Here is a 19634-nt window from a genome sequence, read left to right on the forward strand (position 1 = left end):
AGGCCCACTCTACTCGTAACGTGAGTTCTTCCTGGGTGGCTGCCTGGGGTGTCTCGGCTTTACAGCTTTGCCGAGTGGCTACTTGGTCTCGGTCGAACACGTTTGCAAAAGTTCTACAAGTTAGATACTTTGGCCTCTGAGGACCTGAAGTTTGGTCAATCAGTTCTGCAGGAGCCTCTGTGCTCTCCCTCCCGTTCTGGAAGCTTTGGTACATCCCCATGGTACTAATGTGGACCCCAGCACCCTCTAGAACGCAAGAGAAAATAGGTTTTTAATTGCCTACAGGCAAATCCTTTTCTCGTAGTCCGTAGAGGATGCTGGGCGCCTGCCCAGCGCTTCATGATCCTACAGTGGTTACTTAGTTCAGTACTGCTTAGTTCTTGGTTAAGTACTGTTTTGTTACTTGGTAAGTAATATTGTTCAGCCGTTGCTGATGTTTCAAGCTAGTTAGCTTGGTTTGCCTTGTGTGTGAGCTGGTATAAATCTCGCCACTATCTGTGTAAAATCCTTTTCTCGAAGATGTCCGTCGCCTCGGGCACAGTTTCTAGAACTGAGTCTGGTAGGAGGGGCATAGAGGGCGGAGCCAGCCCACACTCTCAAACTCTTAAAGTGCCAATGGCTCCTAGTGGACCCGTCTATACCCCATGGTAGTAATGTGGACCCCAGCATCCTCTACAGACTACGAGAAAAGGATTTACCGGTAGGTAATTAAAATCCTATTTTTAACTCTAATGACATAATATGATCATAGTTCAAAACAAAAAGACAATTGTTGTTGGTGCTTTTCACTACCTTCCTAACAAATCAAAACATGAAGAATATGTGCATATTGAAACAATTAAGCTTGTAGCCCAGTGTCAAGTGTACCTCATTTTCTGCACATTCCTACACTACCAAATATACTTCAAACACAATTAAATTGCAGTTAAAATGTAATCACATCTAGTTAAATACAGTATGTTAACGTCTTCCTCATGCTTTTAGTACTAAGGGGGTAATTCTGAGTTGATCGCAGCAGGAACTTTGTTAGCAGTTGGGCAAAACCATGTGCACTGCAGGGGAGGAAGATATAACATGTGCAGAGAGAGTTAGATTTGGGTGGGTTATTTTGTTTCTGTGCAGGGTAAATACTGGCTGCTTTATTTTTACACTGCAATTTAGATTTCAGATTGAACACACCACACCCAAATCTAACTCTCTCTGCACATGTTATATCTGCCTCCCCTGCAGTGCACATGGGCCCTCATTCCGAGTTGTTCGCTCGCTAGCAGGTTTTAGCAGCATTGCACACGCTAGGCGCCGCCCTCTGGGAGTGTATCTTAGCATAGCAGAATTGCTAACGAAAGATTAGCAGAATTGCGAATAGAAAATTCTTAGCAGTTTCTGAGTAGCTCGAGACTTACTCCTACACTGCGATTAGCTCAGCCCATTTTGTTCCTGGTTGACGTCACAAACACGCCCTGCGTTCGGCCAGCCACTCTCCAGTTTCTCCAGACACTCCTGCGTTTTATCCTGGCACGCCTGCGTTTTTCCGCACACGCCCAGAAACACCCACTTCCTGCCAATCACACTCCGATCACTTCAACGATGAAAATTCTTTGTTCGGACGTGAGTAAATCTACTAAGTTTTGTGCTAAATTACTTAGCGCATGCGCGCTGCATACCATGCGCATGCGCATTTTTGCCTTAATCGCTCCGTTGCGAAAATCAGCAACGAGCGAACAACTCGGAATGACCCCCATGGTTTTGGTCAACTGCTAACAAAGTTCCTGCTGCGATCAACTCAGAATTACCCCCTAGATGTACAGTTTTGCGTTAAAAGCAACAAAGTATTTCTATGTATTCATACAGTATATGGCATTAATGTTGCCACAAACTAGTACCAGTTTACTCATTTATAATATGAGTAAACCGAGCACAGGCCTATTTTGTTTTAGTTTTTATACTGGTAATTCAGTTAGGATGTGGCACACTTATATTTCTTACTACCTGTTAGTAGTTCCTGAAAAATGTCTAGCTAGTACCATCGCTATAGTGGTTATTAAGTGCAGCCACTATATTTTTATAAACCATAGTAAAAACATTGTAATTGTAAGTGACCATTGGAGAGCCTACTGGTGACGCTTGAAAAAGGCTGCTTTCATTTTTTATTTATTTTTTATTTTTAATTATAGTGTGTTTTGAAGTATATGTACATTTTAAACTGTAACCTTTTTTTCAGGCTCATATATTCAATATACTCAAGTCAAAGTTTACTAGTTACAAGGATTTCGACACATTGATGTATACCTGTGCACCGGAGTTTGACTTCATGGAGACAGAGGTACTGTTTCATCCTTGTCCACCTTTGGATAATTCTTGCTGTTTAGGGACTGCCCACAAGTGCATCTTTACTAGTGACCTTATCCTATACAATCTTCCCCATTACCAAAGTGTTGCACAGATAGCTGGTAGACCTAACCCATACTAGATGTTCATGCAGTTAGGGCTGTTGCATGTAGCAAACATGTTTTGCACCAACCTGTTTATATACATTGCAAGAAGATTTGTATCTCCTGCCCATTTTTCAGTGCAAACTCTCTCTCTTCATCGCTGTCAGCAGTGACAGTGCATGGCTAAACTTGTTTAACTGTAGGGATTGTTACTTCCCTGAAAACTATAACTGGAAGTGTTCAAATGTTGAAACCACTTTGAGGAATTTGTATGTAAATGAAAATATTGTAAGGATTTATCAATTTTCTGCAATTATTGGTTAGTTTATAACTTTTTGAATTACAGAGAATTAGGTGTGTTTTTTGTTTTGTTTCTCTTACGTCCTAGAGGATGCTGGGGACTCCAAAAGGACCATGGGGTATAGACGGGATCCGCAGGAGCTTGGGCACACTAAAAAGTCTTAAGACTGGGTGTGAACTGGCTCCTCCCTCTATGCCCCTCCTCCAGACCTCAGTTAGACTTTGTGCCCAGGAGTGCCTGGATGCACACTAGGGGAGCTCTCCTGAGTTTCTCTAGGAAAATACTTTTTGTTAGGTTTTTTATTTTCAGGGAGCCCTGCTGGCTACAGGCTCCCTGCAGCGTGGGAGTGAGGGGAGAGAAGCAGACCCACTTCTGTGAGTTTCAAGGCTCTGCTTCTCGACTACTGGACACCATTAGCTCCAGAGGGTTCGATCACTTGGTGCGCCGAGCTGCTTGTTCCCGGAGCCACGCCGTCACCCCCTCACAGAAGCCAGAAGTCAGGTGAGTATGAGAAGAACAGAAGACTTCAGGACGGCAGAAGACTTCAGTGACGGAAGGTAAAGCACAGCGGTAACGCTGTGCTCCATGCTCCCACACACACATCACCAACGCTTGTCACTGGGTGCAGGGCGCTGGGGGGGGGGGCGCCCCTGGGGGGCATGTTACTGAGGTTACTGAGCCGGCAAAAGATCGTAGGTGCCGAGGCACTTTATTACAGACCCCCGCCGGGCATTTTTTGTATGTTAAAATTTGGCGGGCCGAAGCCGCCGGGAAGGGGGCGGATCTTCGGTCCGCGGCTCACTCGCGCGCCATTTTCTCCCTACACAGCACCGAGGGAGAGACGCTGCCGGGACCTCCACGTTTTCTGCAAGTATAAGGGGCATCTCCAGTGGGGAGCCACTGTGGGGTACCAGTTGTGAACTATAAGGCAGCGCTGGGTACACATAATCTTCTGTGTCCCAATACAGGCGCTGGGGTGTGAGCTGGCATACTCCCTCTGTCTCCTCTTCTGGGCTGAATTGTGGGCCTGTCACCTTGCTGGGACGGTTCTGGGTGTTGTGGGTGTCGGTACTGCGTGTCGACATGTCGGAACCTGAATGTTATTCACCAGAGGAGGTTATAGGAGGTGGGGATGTGGGGCTAGAGCTAGCACTGTCGACGCAGCCGATTCCTGATTTACTAGCACTCCTTACTACAATAAATTCCAATGTAGCTTCTTTATCTAAGAGGTTAGATAAGTCTGAGTCACAGACCCAGGTGTGGAAGAAATCTATGGAGGAGGCTTTATCTCATGTACAGACCCCATCCGGGTCCCATAAGAGGCCTTTTACTCAGGTGGGGGATACGGATACCGACACGGACTCTGATTCCGAGGTCGATTTCACTGAGGCGGCGTTACATCCACGTTTGGTTAAGAGTATTCAGTACATGATTGTGGCTGTAAAGGATGTGTTGCAGATTCTGATGAACCTGCGGTGCAGGAAACAAGGATTTGCTTATTCAAGGGGAAGAAACCTGAGGTAAAGTTTCCCCCCTCTCATGAAATGAATACTCTTTGTGAAAAGGCTTGGGAATCGCCGGATAAGAAATGGCAGATTCCCAAGAGGATTTTTATGGCGTATCCTTTTCCCTCTGATGACAGGGAAAAATGGGAGACATCTCCAACCGTTGATAAAGCTCTATCCCGTTTGTCTAAGAAGGTGGCGCTTCCGTCTCCTGACACGGCAGCTCTCAAGGATCCGGCGGATCGCAAGTTGGAGATGTGTCTGAAGTCCATTTTCGCTAATACGGGTGCAATGCTCAGACCTGCTGTGGCGTAGGTATGGGTGAGTAGTGCTATTGCTAAATGGGCGGAGAATTTAGCTAGTGACATGGATACTCTTGATAAAGGTAATGTCCTTCTAACTCTCGGTTATATTAAGGATGCTGCAGATTACCTGAAGGACGCGGCAAGGGACGTCTGTCTCTTGGGATCAAGGACCAATGCCATGTCGATATCTGCCAGGAGGGCCTTGTGGATCCATCAATGGAATGCTGATGCCGACTCCAAGAGGTCTATGGAAGCTCTACCCTTTAAAGGTACGGTCTTGTTTGGGGACGGCCTGGCGGACCTAGTCTCGACCGTGACTGCGGGTAAGTCCTCTTTTCTTCCTTATGTTCCCACACAACAGAAGAAAGCACCACATCAGCAAATGCAGTCCTTTCGTCACAATAAATACAGGCGTGGAAAGGGTTCGTCTTTCCTCGCCTCAAAGGGTAGAGGACGGGGAAGAAAAATTCCTGCAACCTCAGGTGCACAGGACCAGAAGTCCTCCCCGGCTGCTACCAAGTCCACCGCATGACGCTGGGGCTTCCCTGGGGGAGTCCGGACCGGTGGGGGCCGTCTTCAGGTATTCAGCCAGGTCTGGATTCAATCAGACCTGGATCCTTGGGTGTTAGAAATAGTGTCTCAAGGATACAAACTGGAGTTTCAGGAGATGCCCCCTCACCGGTTCTTCATTTCGGCATTAACAGTGGTTCTTCCGGACAGGGAGGTGGTCCGGGCGGCCATTCTAAAATTGTGTCTACAGAGGGTCATTGTTCCCGTCCCAGCGGGGGGAGGGGTTCTACTCGAGCCTCTTTGTGGTACCGAAACCGGACGGTTCGGTCAGACCAATTCTAAATCTAAAATCCCTCAATCCATACTTGAAAGTCTTCAAGTTCAAGATGGAATCCCTTCGAGCGGTGATTGCCAGCCTGGAGGGGCGGGATTTTATGGCGTCAGTCGACATAAAGGATGCCTACTTACATGTGCCGATATATCCTCCGCATCAGGCTTTCCTCAGGTTTGCGATACAGGATTCTCATTACCAATTTCAGACGTTGCCGTTTGGGCTTTCCACGGCTCCGAGGATTTTCACCAAAGTCATGGCGGAAATGATGGTTCTTCTTCGCAAACAAGGGGTTTCACTTATCTCCTGCTAAAGGCGAGGTCCAAGGAACGATTGCTGACAAGTGTAGAGTTGTCTCTATCGGTTCTGCGACAACACGGATGGGTCCTCAAATTGCCGAAATCTCAGTTGATTCCGACCACTCGGCTTCCTTTTCTGGGCATGATTCTGGACACGGAGTTACAGAAGGTATTCCTTCCAGAAGAAAATGCTCTGGAATTGCAGACGATGGTCAGAGTACTTCTGAAGCCGACGAGTGTGTCGATCCATCATTGTACTCGGGTTCTGGGGAAGATGGTTTCGGCGTACGAAGCCATTCCATACGGCAGATTTCACGCCCGCGTGTTTCAGTGGGACTTGCTGAGCAAATGGTCTGGGTCTCATCTACACATTCACCGGAAGATAAGTCTATCTCCCAGAGCCAGAATTTCTCTCCTGTGGTGGCTACAAGCTCATCACCTCCTGGGAGGACGCCGATTCGGTATCCAGGATTGGGTACTTCTGACAACAGATGCAAGTCTCCGGGGCTGGGGCGCAGTCACCCAAGGAAGAAATTTCCAGGGAAAATGGTCGCTCCAGGAATCCTGTCTCCACATAATGTTCTAGAGTTAAGAGCCATTTACAACGGCCTGCTCCAAGCAAGAAGTCTTCTTCAGGGTCGACCAGTCCTGGTACAGTCAGACAACATCACAGCGGTGGCCCATATAAACCGGCAAGGCGGAACGAGGAGCAGAGCGGCAATGGCGGAGGCCACAAAGATACTTTGCTGGGCGGAACACCACGTCAGTGCACTGTCAGCAGTTTTCATACCGGGGGTGGACAACTGGGAAGCGGATTTCCTCAGCAGACACGACCTCCATCCGGGAGTGTGGGCTCTGCACGAAGAGGTATTTGCAGAAGTGACAAGACGCTGGGGAATTCCGTTGATAGACATGATGGCGTCTCGGCTCAACAAGAAGCTCCCGAGGTATTGTTCCAGGTCAAGGGACCCACAAGCCACGGAGATGGACGCCCTGGTGTCTCCGTGGGTCTTCCAGTCGGTGTAGGTGTTCCCTCCTCTTCCTCTCAATCCAAAGGTGCTGGGGATCATTCGTCGAGCAAGGGTTCAGGCGATTCTCGTCGTCCCAGACTGGCCAAGAAGGGCCTGGTACCCGGATCTTCAGGACTTACTTGGCCGCTTCCTCTAAGAGAGGATCTGTTGTTACAGGGTCCATGCGTGTTTCCGGACTTACCGCGGCTGCGTTTGACGGCATGGAGGTTGAGCGCCAGATCTTAGCTCGTAAGGGTATTCCCAGGGAGGTAATTCCAACTCTCATTAAGGCTAGGAAAGAGGTTACGGCGAAACACTATCACCATATCTGGAGGAAATATGTTTCCTGGTGTGAGGTTAATAAGGCTCCTGCGGAGGAGTTTCACTTGGGTCGTTTTCTCCACTTTTTACAGGCGGGTGTAGAATCAGGCCTGAAATTGGGTTCCATCAAAGTGCAAATTTTGGCTTTGTCTATTTTCTTTCACGAAGAGTTAGCTGCCCTCCCAGAGGTTCAGACTTTTGTAAAGGGTGTAATGCATATCAATCCACCGCCTGTAGCGCCATGGGACCTTGATGTCGTCTTACGGTTCCTCAGGTCTTCCTAGTTTGAACCTTTGCGGACGGTGTAATTAAAATTTCTCACTTGGAAGGTTGTTATGCTTTTGGCGCTGGCATCTGCCAGGCGAGTATCGGAATTGGCAGCTTTATCTCATAAGAGTCCGTACTTGATTTTTCATGCGGATAGGGCGGAATTGAGGACTCGTCAACAATTTCTACTGAAGGTGGTTTCGTCATTTCACATTAACCAACCTATTGTGGTTCCGGTAGCTACGGAAGAAGTGGTGATTCCAAAATCTCTGGATGTTGTAAGAGCGTTAATAGTTTACGTTTCTAGGACAGCTGTTACTAGGAAAACTGAAGCGTTGTTTGTTTTGTATGCGGCCAACAAGGTTGGTCATCCCGCGTCAAAACAGACTATTGTACGCTGGATTTGTAGTACGATCCAGCAAGCTCATTCTTCGGTGGGGTTGCCGGTGCCGAAGTCGGTTAAAGCCCATTCTACCAGAAAGGTGGGCTCATCTTGGGCGGCTGCCCAAGGTATTTCGGCACTACAGCTTTGCCGAGCGGCTACTTGGTCGGGTTCGAACACTTTTGCTAAATTCTATAAGTTCGATACCCTGGCCGATGAGGACCTGGCGTTTGCTCAGTCGGTGCTGCAGAGTCGTCCGCACTCTCCCGCCCGTTCTGGAGCTTTGGTATAATCCCCATGGTCCTTTTGGAGTCCCCAACATCCTCTAGGACGTAAGAGAAAATAGGATTTTGGTACTCACCGTTAAATCCTTTTCTCCTAGTCCGTAGAGGATGCTGGGCGCCTGTCCCAGTGCGGACTATTACTTGCATTCTATATTTTCTTATTGGTTAAGTTCGGTTATACACGACTTGTGTATTGGTTTGTTGCAGCTGGTTGCTGGAGTTTTATGCATACTGTTATCTGGTTTGGCGTTATTCCGGTTGTACGGTATGTTTATGGTGTGGGCTGGTGATTTGGTAGCCCTTAGTTAAGACAAAAATCTTTCCTTGTAATGTCCGTCTCTCCTGGGCACAGTTCCTATAACTGAGGTCTGGAGGAGGGGCATAGAGGGAGGAGCCAGTTCACACCCAGTCTTAAGTCTTTTTAGTGTGCCCAAGCTCCTGCGGATCCCGTCTATACCCCATGGTCCTTTTGGAGTCCCCAGCATCCTCTACGGACTAGGAGAAAAGGATTTAACGGTGAGTACCAAAATCCTATTTTTTCTTCTTGTTAAATCAATTGCTGCAGGAGGACACAGGGTTATCTTTTACAATTCTATAATGCCCTCATCTAATGTATCAGTATGAGACCACAATTTGAATATGTTGGTATGCATTGCAAAGGATGGTAAACCTGAGCGAATTAAAACAAGACACAACTTTAGGTTGAATGAAAACTGTAAGAAAGACCTCCTTGTTTTCATGGAAGAAAAGTTTTAAAACTGCATAGGAGCCACCAGCTTAGATGCCTACAGATCTGAAACAATAGTGATCTTCCAGGTGAGAAAACATAAAGGAACAGAATGGAAGCGCAAAAGGGACATCTTACAGGAACTTCAGAACCAGATTCAGATGCCATGGAGGTAAAGGGAAGCAGTAGGGAAACCTTGTAGAAAGACTTAGCATTTTGGAGTTGGCCCTGCAAAAGCTAAAACAAGCAATGAGAAGGTAGAAATTTGACAGGTTTTTTTCCAGACCCCTTTTGGTGAAAATAAGAAAGAAATATACTGTAATCACTTGGTTACAAAACACTGTTCGTCGCATCAAGGTACTGCAGATTTTCCAATCCCGTGATAAACACAAGAGGAAGAGTGCATGGTCTATATGAGCCAGCATTACCTTTTTGTTTCATGAACAATGCCTTTAAAGAAAAATCTGCGGTCAGTGGCACATCCCTGGGTCTGGCACGTTGTGCGCAGATAGGTTGATTTAGTTTGATTCCAGGAGCTAGAGATTATAAAAGTTCCTGAAAAAACAAAAGGGTTGGAAGGCCATTTGCCTACCAGCTCAGACAGTATACTTAGTGCCTACTTCAGAATGCAAGATGCTTCTCTCATGAGCTGCTGGTTGCAAGTGCCCAACTGATGGGCTTATCTAAGAACCAGCTGTGGTATTGTCGGTATGAATGTAAGGCCCTTGGGAAGCAATGTCAAGATGACTGAAATAAAGGTTATTGAGCAATAATTTATATTCCTTAGGAGACCTTGTAGCCAGGCCTTGGAGATGTAGGACATCTCTACCTGACATCTGAGGAGACTGGTGACTGTAAAGACTATGCAAACATGGGATTTTCCCAAACAAAATAATAAAGCTGTTCTTATGCTGGGTACACACGGTGCAGTTTTTTGCACTGTATCGCACACTATCTGGCTAGAGTGCAATATAGTAAACTATGGGGGTAATGCAGAGCTGATCGAAGCAAAAAAAATTGTTAGCAGTTGGACAAAACCATGGCCCTCATTCCGAGTTGTTCGCTCGGTATTTTTCATCGCATCGCAGTGAAAATCCGCTTAGTACGCATGCGCAATGTTCGCACTGCGACTGCGCCAAGTAACTTTACTATGATGAAAGTAATTTTACTCACGGCTTTTTCTTCGCTCCGGCGATCGTAATGTGATTGACAGGAAATGGGTGTTACTGGGCGGAAACACGGCGTTTCAGGGGCGTGTGGCTGAAAACGCTACCGTTTCCGGAAAAAACGCAGGAGTGGCTGGAGAAACGGTGGGAGTGCCTGGGCGAACGCTGGGTGTGTTTGTGACGTCAACCAGGAACGACAAGCACTGAAATGATCGCACAGGCAGAGTAAGTCTGGAGCTACTCTGAAACTGCTAACTCGTTTGTAATCGCAATATTGCGCGTACGTCGGTCGCAATTTTAAGAAGCTAAGATTCACTCCCAGTAGGCGGCGGCTTAGCGTGTGTAACTCTGCTACATTCGCCTTGCGAGCGAACAACTCGGAATGAGGGCCCATGTGCACTGCAGGTGTGGCAGATATAACATTTTCAGAGAGAGTTAGATTTGGGTGTCTTATTTTGTTTCTGTGCAGAGTAAATATTGGCTGCTTTATTTTTACACTGCAATTTAGATTTCAGTTTGAACACACCCCACCCAAATCTAACTCTCTCTGCACATGTTATATCTGCCCACCCTGCAGTGCACATGGTTTTGCCCAACTGCTAACAAATTTGCTGCTACGATCAGGTCTGAATTACCCCCTATATTGCACAGTGTTGTACACGCTATATTGTGTACAATATAGGGGGCAATTCAGAGTTGATCGCAGCAGCAAATTTGTTAGCAGTTGGGCAAAACCATGTACACTGCAGGTGTAGAGAGAGTACGATTTGGGTGGGTTATTGTTTCTGTGCAGGGTAAATGCTGGCTGCTTTATTTTTACACTGCAATTTAAATTTCAGATTGAACACCCAACCCAAATGTAACTCTTTCTTGGGGTGCGGGGGGGGGGGGGGGGGGGGGGGGGGGGCGCTCACTTCACACAGCGCTGAAGTGAGCGACCTGCTAGATTGAGCCCTCAATCTAGCACCGGCGATGCTGTCGCTGGGGGGCATACACACGAGAGATCCGTGCTTAAAATCTGAGCAATCTGGTCAGCTTAGATTTTAAGCACAGATCTCTCCGTGTGTACCCCCCTTTACCGTGTGTATGCACTATTTAGTTTGTTCAGGACCTCAGGGAATTTCAAAAGAAATAGTGTAGGATATCTTAACATACCCAATATCTTACCTGTGTGTACCCAGCTTGTTTCTATGCTTACTTCCAAGCTCTGTTATAGTGCATAATTTCTCATACGTCCTAGAGGATGCTGGGGTCCACTTCATGACCATGGGGTATAGATGGTTCCACAGGAGCCATGGGCACTCTTAAGACTTTTCAATGGGTGCGAACTGGCTACTCCCTCTATGCCCCTCCTCCAGACCTCAGTTTTAGAAATGTGCCCAGGCAGACTGGATGCACTCTAGGGAAGCTCTACTGAGCTTCTCTGAAAAGACTTATGTTATGTTTTTTATTTTCAGGGAGAACTGCTGGCAACAGTCTCCCTGCTTCGTGGGACTGAGGGGGCAGAAGTAGGAACCAACTTCCTGAAGAGTTTCATGGCTCTGCTTCTGGCTGACAGGACACCATTAGCTCCTGAAGGGTACTGAATGCTAACCGTGTCTAGATGCTCACTCCCATAGCACGCCGTCAAGTAAAGTGACGGCTGAAGTACAGCGCGGCTGGCGGGAGCGCAGCGCGCTATTGCTGCCCACGCACACAGGCACTGCAGGGCGCAGGGGGGGCGCCCTGGGCAGCAAGAACACCTCTATAAACTGGCAAAAAGGGGGCATAAGATGCCCAGGCACAGCCCTACCCCCGCCAGTATAAATATTATGCAATGTCTCTGATGTAAAAACGCGCCTTTGCGGGGGCGGAGCTTCTTCCTCAGGCAGCCAGCACACTGCTCAGCGCCATTTTCTCTCTCCTCAGGCTGCAGAGACATTGCTGGTCCTCCTTCACTTCTGACTACAAGTATCAGGGTGCAAAACGGGGGGGGGGGGGGGCACAAGCGAATTGGGTGCTTTACAAGTGTGTTTTACTGTGTATAAAGCGCTGCATGTCAGTGGGCATTCTGTGTTCACAGGCATTAGATACTGGTGCTGGTGTTGTGAACTGGCTGCTCCTAAACTGTGTCCCTCTGACAGATTTTACTGTGGGTCTGTCCCCTATAAGTCCCAGTGTGTCTGTGTGTGTGTTGTACACGTGTGTAAGACATGTCAGAGGCAGGGAGTTCCTTCCCGGAGGAAACCATTTTAGGGACACAGAAGTGTAATGTGGTTGCGCTGCCGGCACACCAAGAACCTGCATGGGTGAAAGAAATACGTGATAGTATGCATCATATTAATAGAAGATTAGATAAGTCTGAATCTCATGCTGAGTGCTGGAGAAGATCTGTGGAAGATGTGATTTTTCAGGGCTCTGTTCTTCCATCCGCAGGCGACCCCTCTGGGTCACATAAGAGACCATTTGCGAATATTGTGAATACTGATACCGACACAGACACTGATTCTTGTGTCGACGATAGTGACTCCAGAGAAATAGATCATAAATTGTCAAAAAATATACAATATATGGTTGTAGCTATAAGGGAAGTTCTGGAAGTCACGGAAGCCACTCCTGTACCTCAGGAGATGGCTTATTTCTATAAAGAAAAGAAATCCAAGGTCACTTTCCCTCCTTCCCACGAGCTTAATACTCTCTTTGAAAGGATGTGGGTGAATCCCGAAAAGAAATTTCGTATTCCCAAGAGAATTCAGATAGCTTATCCTTTCCCGGTGGAGGACAGGAAAAAATGGGAGTCACACCCTGTGGTAGACAGTGCACTGTCCAGGTTGACAAAGTAGGTAATTCTCCCTGCACCTGGCGCGGCTTCATTAAAAGAGCCGGCAGACAGAAAGATGGAAACTACATTGAAATCCATTTATGTTGCCAATGGTACGCTGCTCAGGCCCACAATTGCTTGCGCGTGGGTGAGTCGCGCTATTGAAAATGGTCAGAAAGCGTGTCATCAGAAATTGACACGATTGATAAAGATGAGATACTCCTTAAGTTAGGGAACATCAAAGACGCTGCCGCATACATGCTAGAAGCGATGAAAGATATTGGACTCTTGAGTTCACAAGCCGCTACCATGGCAGTATGCGGGCGTTGTGGATTCGCCAGTGGAACGCGGATGCAGATTCCAAAAGAAATATGGAGGCTCTCCCATATAAAGGTGAGGCCTTATTTGGCGATGGACTGGATGCGTTAGTCTTGGCGGCTACCGCAGGTAAGTCAACATTTTTGCCCTCTGCGCCTGCACCTGCAAAAAAGACATATCATCCGCACATGCAGTCCTTTCAGCCCAATAAATACAAAAAAGCGAGAGGTTCCTCCTTCTTTGCAGGTAGGGGAAAGGGAAAGAAGTCCACAGCGGCTTCAGGTTCCCAAGAGCAGAAGTCTACCCCTACTTCTGCCAAATCTTCAGCATGATGCTGGGGCTCCTTTGCGGGAGGCCGCTCGGGTGGGCGCACTTCTCAAACTGTTCAGCCAAGGTTGGATTTTGTCTGGCCTGGATCCCTGGGTGTTGCAGATTGTGTCCCAGGGATACAAGCTGGAGTTTCAAGACGTTCCCCCATGCCGATTTTTCAAATCGACCTTGCCAGCTTCTCTTCCGGAAAGGGAAGCAGTAACAGCGGCAATCCAAAAATTATGTCAGAATCAGGTCATAGTCCTGGTACCTTTGTCACAACAAGGGGAGGGGTTTTATACAAGCCTTTTTGTAGTTCCGAAGCCGGACGGCTCGGTCAGACCGATCCTAAACCTAAAAAATCTGAATCTCTACTTGAAACAATTCAAGTTCAAAATGGAATCACTGGGGGCAGTGATTTCCAGTCTGGAGGAGGGGGACTACATGGTGTCTGTAGACATAAAGGATGCTTACCCGCATGTTCCCATTTATCCTCCTCACCAGGCTTATCTGAGATTCGCGGTTCAGGATTGCCATTACCAATTCCAGACGTTACCTTTCGGTCTCTCCACGGCGCAGAGGGTATTCACCAAGGTGATGGCGGAGATGATGGTTCTCCTGCGTCAAAAAGGAGTCAATGTAATTCCTTATCTAGACGATCTCCTGATAAAGGCGAGATCCAGGGAGCAGTTGTTACAAAACATCACACTCTCCCTGTCAATACTCCAACAACACGGTTGGATCATAAATTATCCAAAGTCACAGTTGGAACTGACGACAAGATTGTCTTTTCTCTGGATGATTCTGTACACAGAAGTTCAGAGAGTATTTCTTCCGGTGGAAAAGGCTCTGGAAACCCAGAAAATGGTAAAAAAAAAAATATTGAAACCATCAAGTGTGTCGATCCATTAGTGCATTCGGTTGTTAGGGAAGATGGTGGCAGCCTACGAGGCCATACAGTTTGGCAGGTTCCATGCCAGAGTATTCCAGTGGGACCTGTTGGACTAGTGGTTGGATCCCACCTACACATGCACCTGAAGATTATCCTGTCGTCAAAAGCCAGGATTTCGCTCCTGTGGTGGCTACACAGTTCTCACCTACTAGAGGGACGCAGGTTCGGGATTCAGGACTGACTCCTTGTAACCATGGATGCAAGTCTACGAGGCTGGGGAGCTGTCACTCAGGGAGAAAGGTCCCAAGGAAAATGGTCAAGTCAGGAAGCCTGCCTTTGCATAAACGTGCTGGAATTGAGAGCCATTAGCAACGGCCTTCAACAAGCGGTACATCTTCTTCAAGATTATCCCGTGCAGATCCAGTCGGACAATGTAACAGCAGTCGCGTACATAAACAGACAGGGTGGAACGAAAAGCAAAGCGGCAATGGCAGAGGTGACGAAGATCCTCCTCTGGGCAGAAAGACATGTAAAGGCTCTGTCGGCAATTTTCATTCCGGGAGTAGACAACTGGGAAGCAGACTTCCTCAGCGGACACGATCTCCATCCAGGAGAGTGGGGCCTCCACCAAAAAGTATTCGCAGAGGTGACAAGTCTTTGGGGAGTTCCTCAAGTAGACATGATGGCATCTCGTCTCAACAAGAAGCTTCAGAAATATTGTTGCAGGTCGAGAGACCCTCAAGCAATACCAGTGGATGCGCTAGTGGCCCAGTTGGTGTTCCGGTCGGTGTATGTCTTCCCTCCACTTCCGCTGATCCCAAAAGTGCTCAGGATCATAAGAAGAACAAGAGTTTGAGCAATCTTCATTGCCCCAGACTGGCCAAGGAGGGCCTTGGTACCCAGATCTTCAGGAGTTGCTCATAGAATATCCTCGGCCTCTTCCGCTTCGCGAGGACCTGCTGCAGCAGGGGCCGTGCGTGTATCAAGACTTACTACGGCTACGTGACGGCATGGCTGTTGAGCGCCGGATCCTAGCCCGAAAGTGTATTCCCAAAGAAGTCATCCCCACCCTTATTCAGGCCAGGAAAGGAGTAATGTCAAAACATTACCACCGTATTTGGAGAAAATATGTGTCTTGGTGTGAATCCAAGAAGGCTCCTACGGAAGAGTTTCAGTTGGGACGTTTTCTCCATTTTCTGCAGGCTGGTGTGAAGGCGGGCCTCCGATTGGGATCAATCAAGGTCCAGATTTTGGCCTTGTCAGTGTTCTTCCAAAACAATTGGCCTTTCTTGCAGAGGTTCAGACCTTCGTGAAAGGGGTTCTTCACATCCAGCCTCCATTTGTGCCTCCAGTGGCACCATGGGACCTTAACGTGGTGTTGCAGTTCCTTCAGTCGGATTGGCTTGAGCCTCTACAAGAGATAGAGTTGAAGTTTCTCACTTGGAAAGTGGTGATGCTTTTGGCATTGGCATCCGCACGGCGGGTGTCTGAATTGGTGGCCTTGTCTCACAAGAGCCCTTACCTGATCTTCCATGAAGGATAGGGCAGAGTTGGGAACTCATAAACATTTTCTTCCAAAGGTGGTTTCATCTTTCCACATAAACCAACCTATTGTGGTGCCAGTAGTTACTGACACGTTCACTGAGTCAAAGTCTCTAGATGTGGTTAGGGCTTTGAAGATTTATGTCGCTAGAACAGCTTGAATACGGAAAACAGAGTCTTTGGGGTATATGCAATTCACGGCGAATCGCGGCAAATTATCGCCGTTTTTTAATTCGACACAATTCGACAGGTGAATTCCGGCAGGTGGCTGCCGGAATTCACCATATTCAATGAAAAACGGATTCGACAGTCCCGCGGGCGAAAAACGGCCGATTTGCCGGATTTTGCCGCGAATTAAAAAAACGGAAAAAAACGGAAAAACCCGTAAAAAAATGGCGTGGGGTCTCCCTTCCAAAGCATAACCAGCCTCGGGCTCTTCGAGCTGGTCCTGGTTCTAAAAATGCGGGTTAAAAATTGACATGGGATCCCCCGTATTTTTAAAACCAGCACCGGGCTCTGCACCTGATTCTGGTGCAAAAAATACGGGGGACAAAAAGAGTAGGGGTCCCCCGTATTTTATACATCAGCATCGGGCTCCACTAGCTGGACAGATAATGCCACAGCCGGGGGACACTTTTATACAGCGCCCTGCGGCCGTGGCATTAAATATCCAACTAGTCACCCCTGGCCGGGGTACCCTGGGGGAGTGGGGACACCTTCAATCAAGGGGTCCCCCCCCAGCCACCCAAGGGCCAGGGGTGAAGCCCGAGGCTGTCCCCCCCATCCAAGGGCTGCGGATGGGAGGCTGATAGCCTTGAGTAAAATGACAGAATATTGTTTTTTCCAGTAGTACTACAAGTCCCAGCAAGCCTCCCCCACAAGCTGGTACTTGGAGAACCACAAGTACCAGCATGCGGGAGAAAAACGGGCCCGCTGGTACCTGTAGTACTACTGGGGGAAAAATACCCAAATAAAAACAGGAGACACACACCTTGACAAGTACAACTTTATTACACACTGCCGACACACACATACTTACCTATGTTGACACGCCGACTGCCACAGTCTCCGACGATCCGAGGTACCTGTGAAAAAAATTAGACTCACCTCAATCCAGTGTCCGGGAGATAATCCACGTACTTGTTAAAAAAAAAACACGAACACCCGTACCATGCCGGACTGAAAGGGGTCCCATGTTGACACATGAGACCCCTTTCCCCGAATGCCGGGACACCACGTGACTCCTGTCACTGAGGTCCCTTCAGCCAATCAGGAAGCGCTACTTCCGTGGCGCTCACCTGATTGGCTGTGCGCGTGTGACCTCAGACAGCGCATCGCAAAGCCTCTCCCATTACTTTCAATGGTGGGAACTTTGCCGTCAGCGGTGGGGTTACCCGCGGTCAGCCGCTGACCGGCGGGTGACCCCATCGCTAGCCGCAAATTTCCCACCATTGAATATAATGGAGAGGCTTTGCGATGCGCTGTCAGCTCAGACGCGCACAGAGCCAATCAGCAGAGTGCAAGGACGTTGCGCTCGCTGATTGGCTTACGAGACCTTTCAGTGACAGCTGTCACGGGGGGGTCTCTCTGCATTCGTGGAAAGGGGTCCCATGTGTCAACATGGGACCCCTTTCAGTCCGTGTGGTACGGGTGTCCGGTTTGTTTTTTTAACAAGTTCGTGGATTTACCTCTGGACCATGGATGAGGTGAGTGTATTTATCTTTTCTTTTCAGGTACCCCTGGATTCTACTTGGAGAAGAGGACCGATGTCGGCGTGTGAACATAGGTAAGTATGTGTGTGTCGACGTATGAAATAAAGTTTTACTTTCACGGTGTCGGTCTCCTGTTTTTATTTGGGTATTTTTTTTCCAGTAGAACTACAGGTACCAGCGGGCCCGTTTTTCTCCCACGTGCTGGTACTTGTGGTTCTCCAAGTACCAGCTTGCGGGGGAGGCTTGCTGGGACTTGTAGTACTACTGGAAAAAACAATATTCTGACATTTTTCTCAAGGCTATCAGCCTCCCATCCGCAGCCCTTGGAAGGGGGGGACAGCCTCGGGCTTCACCCCTGGCCCTTGGGTGGCTGGGGGGGGGACCCCTTGATTGAAGGGGTCCCCACTCCCCCAGGGTTCCCCGGCCAGGGGTGACTAGTTGGATATCTAATGCCACGGCCGCAGGGCGCTGTATAAAAGTGACCCCCGGCTGTGGCATTATCTGTCCAGCTAGTGGAGCCCGATGCTGGTGTATAAAATACGGGGGACCCCTACTCTTTTTGTCCCCCGTATTTTTTGCACCAGCATCAGGCGCAGAGCCCGGTGCTGGTTTTAAATATACGGGGGACCCCTGTCAATTTTTTCCCCGCATTTTTAGAACCAGGACCAGTTCGAAGAGCCCGAGGCTGGTTATGCTTTGGAGGGGGGACCCCACGCCATTTTTTTCAGGGATTTTACCATTCCATCAAAAAATATATATATATATTATTTTTAAAAATATATAAATAATACTTGTGCCTCCAAAAAAGACAAACCAAGTACCTAATCCCTTCTAATATAAATAGATATGATATTACCAAGAAAAAAAAACACAAAAAAAACATGTTTTAAATTTTTTTTATTGCTTTCACCCTCCAAAGTGTGGCGGATTGAAAATGACGAATTTACTGTCTAAAAGCACTGTTGTCGAATTTCCAAACTTGAATTGAATACACTTTGGTCGAATTGCAGCACTTGTAACATTGCAAAAAAGTCGAATTTGACAAAAGTCGAATTTCAAAAAGTCGAATTTTGAAAGTCCGTTTTTTTGTCGGAAAGTACTGAATTGCATTGTCGATTTTTTTTTTTTTTTTTGGCGAAAAATTCCCGAAATTCGACAATTTCGGGAATTCGACCGCAATTGCATATACCCCTTTGTTTGTCCTGTATGCTCCCAACAAGATTGGGTATCCTGCTTCCAAGCAGACTATTGCGCGTTGGATCAGAGGTACGATTCAGCACGCTCATACTACGGCTGGATTGCCGTTACCGACGTCGGTGAAGGCCCATACCACTAGGAAGGTGGGCTCATCCTGGGCGGCTGCCCGGAGGGTCTCTGCATTACAACTTTGCCAAGCAGCTACTTGGTCAGGGTCAAACACATTTGCAAAATTCTACAAGTTTGACATCTTGGCCGATGAAGACCTCAAGTTCGGTCAATCAGTGCTGCAGGGTCATCCGCACTCTCCCGCCCGTACTGGAGCTTTGGTATAAACCCCATGGTCATGAAGTGGACCCCAGCATCCTCTAGGACCTATGAGAAAACAGGATTTTGATACCTACCGGTAAATGCTTTTCTCCTAGTCCGTAGAGGATGCTGGGCGCCCGTCCCAGTGCTTACTTTACCTGCAGTTTTGTTATTAAAGTTACACAAGGTGTGTTATATTAGTTTCAGCATGTTGCTGTAATTGGTTCATGCCTGTTGGCATGTGTTATGTTGAATGCCATGTTGTGCGGCATGGTTGAGGTGTGGGCTGGTATGTATCTCACCACTAGTATTAAAGTAAATCCTTTCCTCGAAATGTCAGTCTCCCTGGGCACAGTTCCTATAACTGAGTTCTGGAGGAGGGGCATAGAGGGAGAAGTCTTAAGAGTGCCCATGGCTCCTGCGGAACCGTCTATACCCCATGGTCATGAAGTGGACCGCAGCATCCTCTACGGACTAGGAGAAAAGGATTTACCGGTAGGTATCAAAATCTTGTTTATAAACATAACATAGTATCTAAGGTTGAAAAAAGACAATTGTCCATCGGATTCAACCTATTTGTGGTCTCCTATGCACGATTATTTAGTATAAAATTTTGACTGAAGTTGCTGACTGCCGTTCCGATTAACCCCTCTTTTTTATAATAACCATAGTGCGTGACTATGCCCCGTAACCCTGGATATCCTTATCCATTAGG

At 47.7% G+C, this 19634-nt stretch overlaps 1 protein-coding gene across 2 annotated transcripts in view; it reads left to right on the top strand.

Moving 5' to 3' along the window:
- The window catches only part of DPY19L1 (dpy-19 like C-mannosyltransferase 1), a 595286-nt gene that overhangs the window by 376715 nt on the left and 198937 nt on the right, over positions 1–19634 (top strand). For both annotated transcript variants that reach the window (XM_063922533.1, XM_063922534.1), the window contains one exon: positions 2222–2323. In XM_063922533.1, the coding sequence (XP_063778603.1) occupies positions 2222–2323 (102 nt within the window). The remainder of the gene's footprint in view (positions 1–2221; positions 2324–19634) is intronic.

This window comes from Pseudophryne corroboree, chromosome 5, assembly GCF_028390025.1.
Source record: "Pseudophryne corroboree isolate aPseCor3 chromosome 5, aPseCor3.hap2, whole genome shotgun sequence".
Lineage (NCBI taxonomy): Eukaryota > Metazoa > Chordata > Amphibia > Anura > Myobatrachidae > Pseudophryne > Pseudophryne corroboree.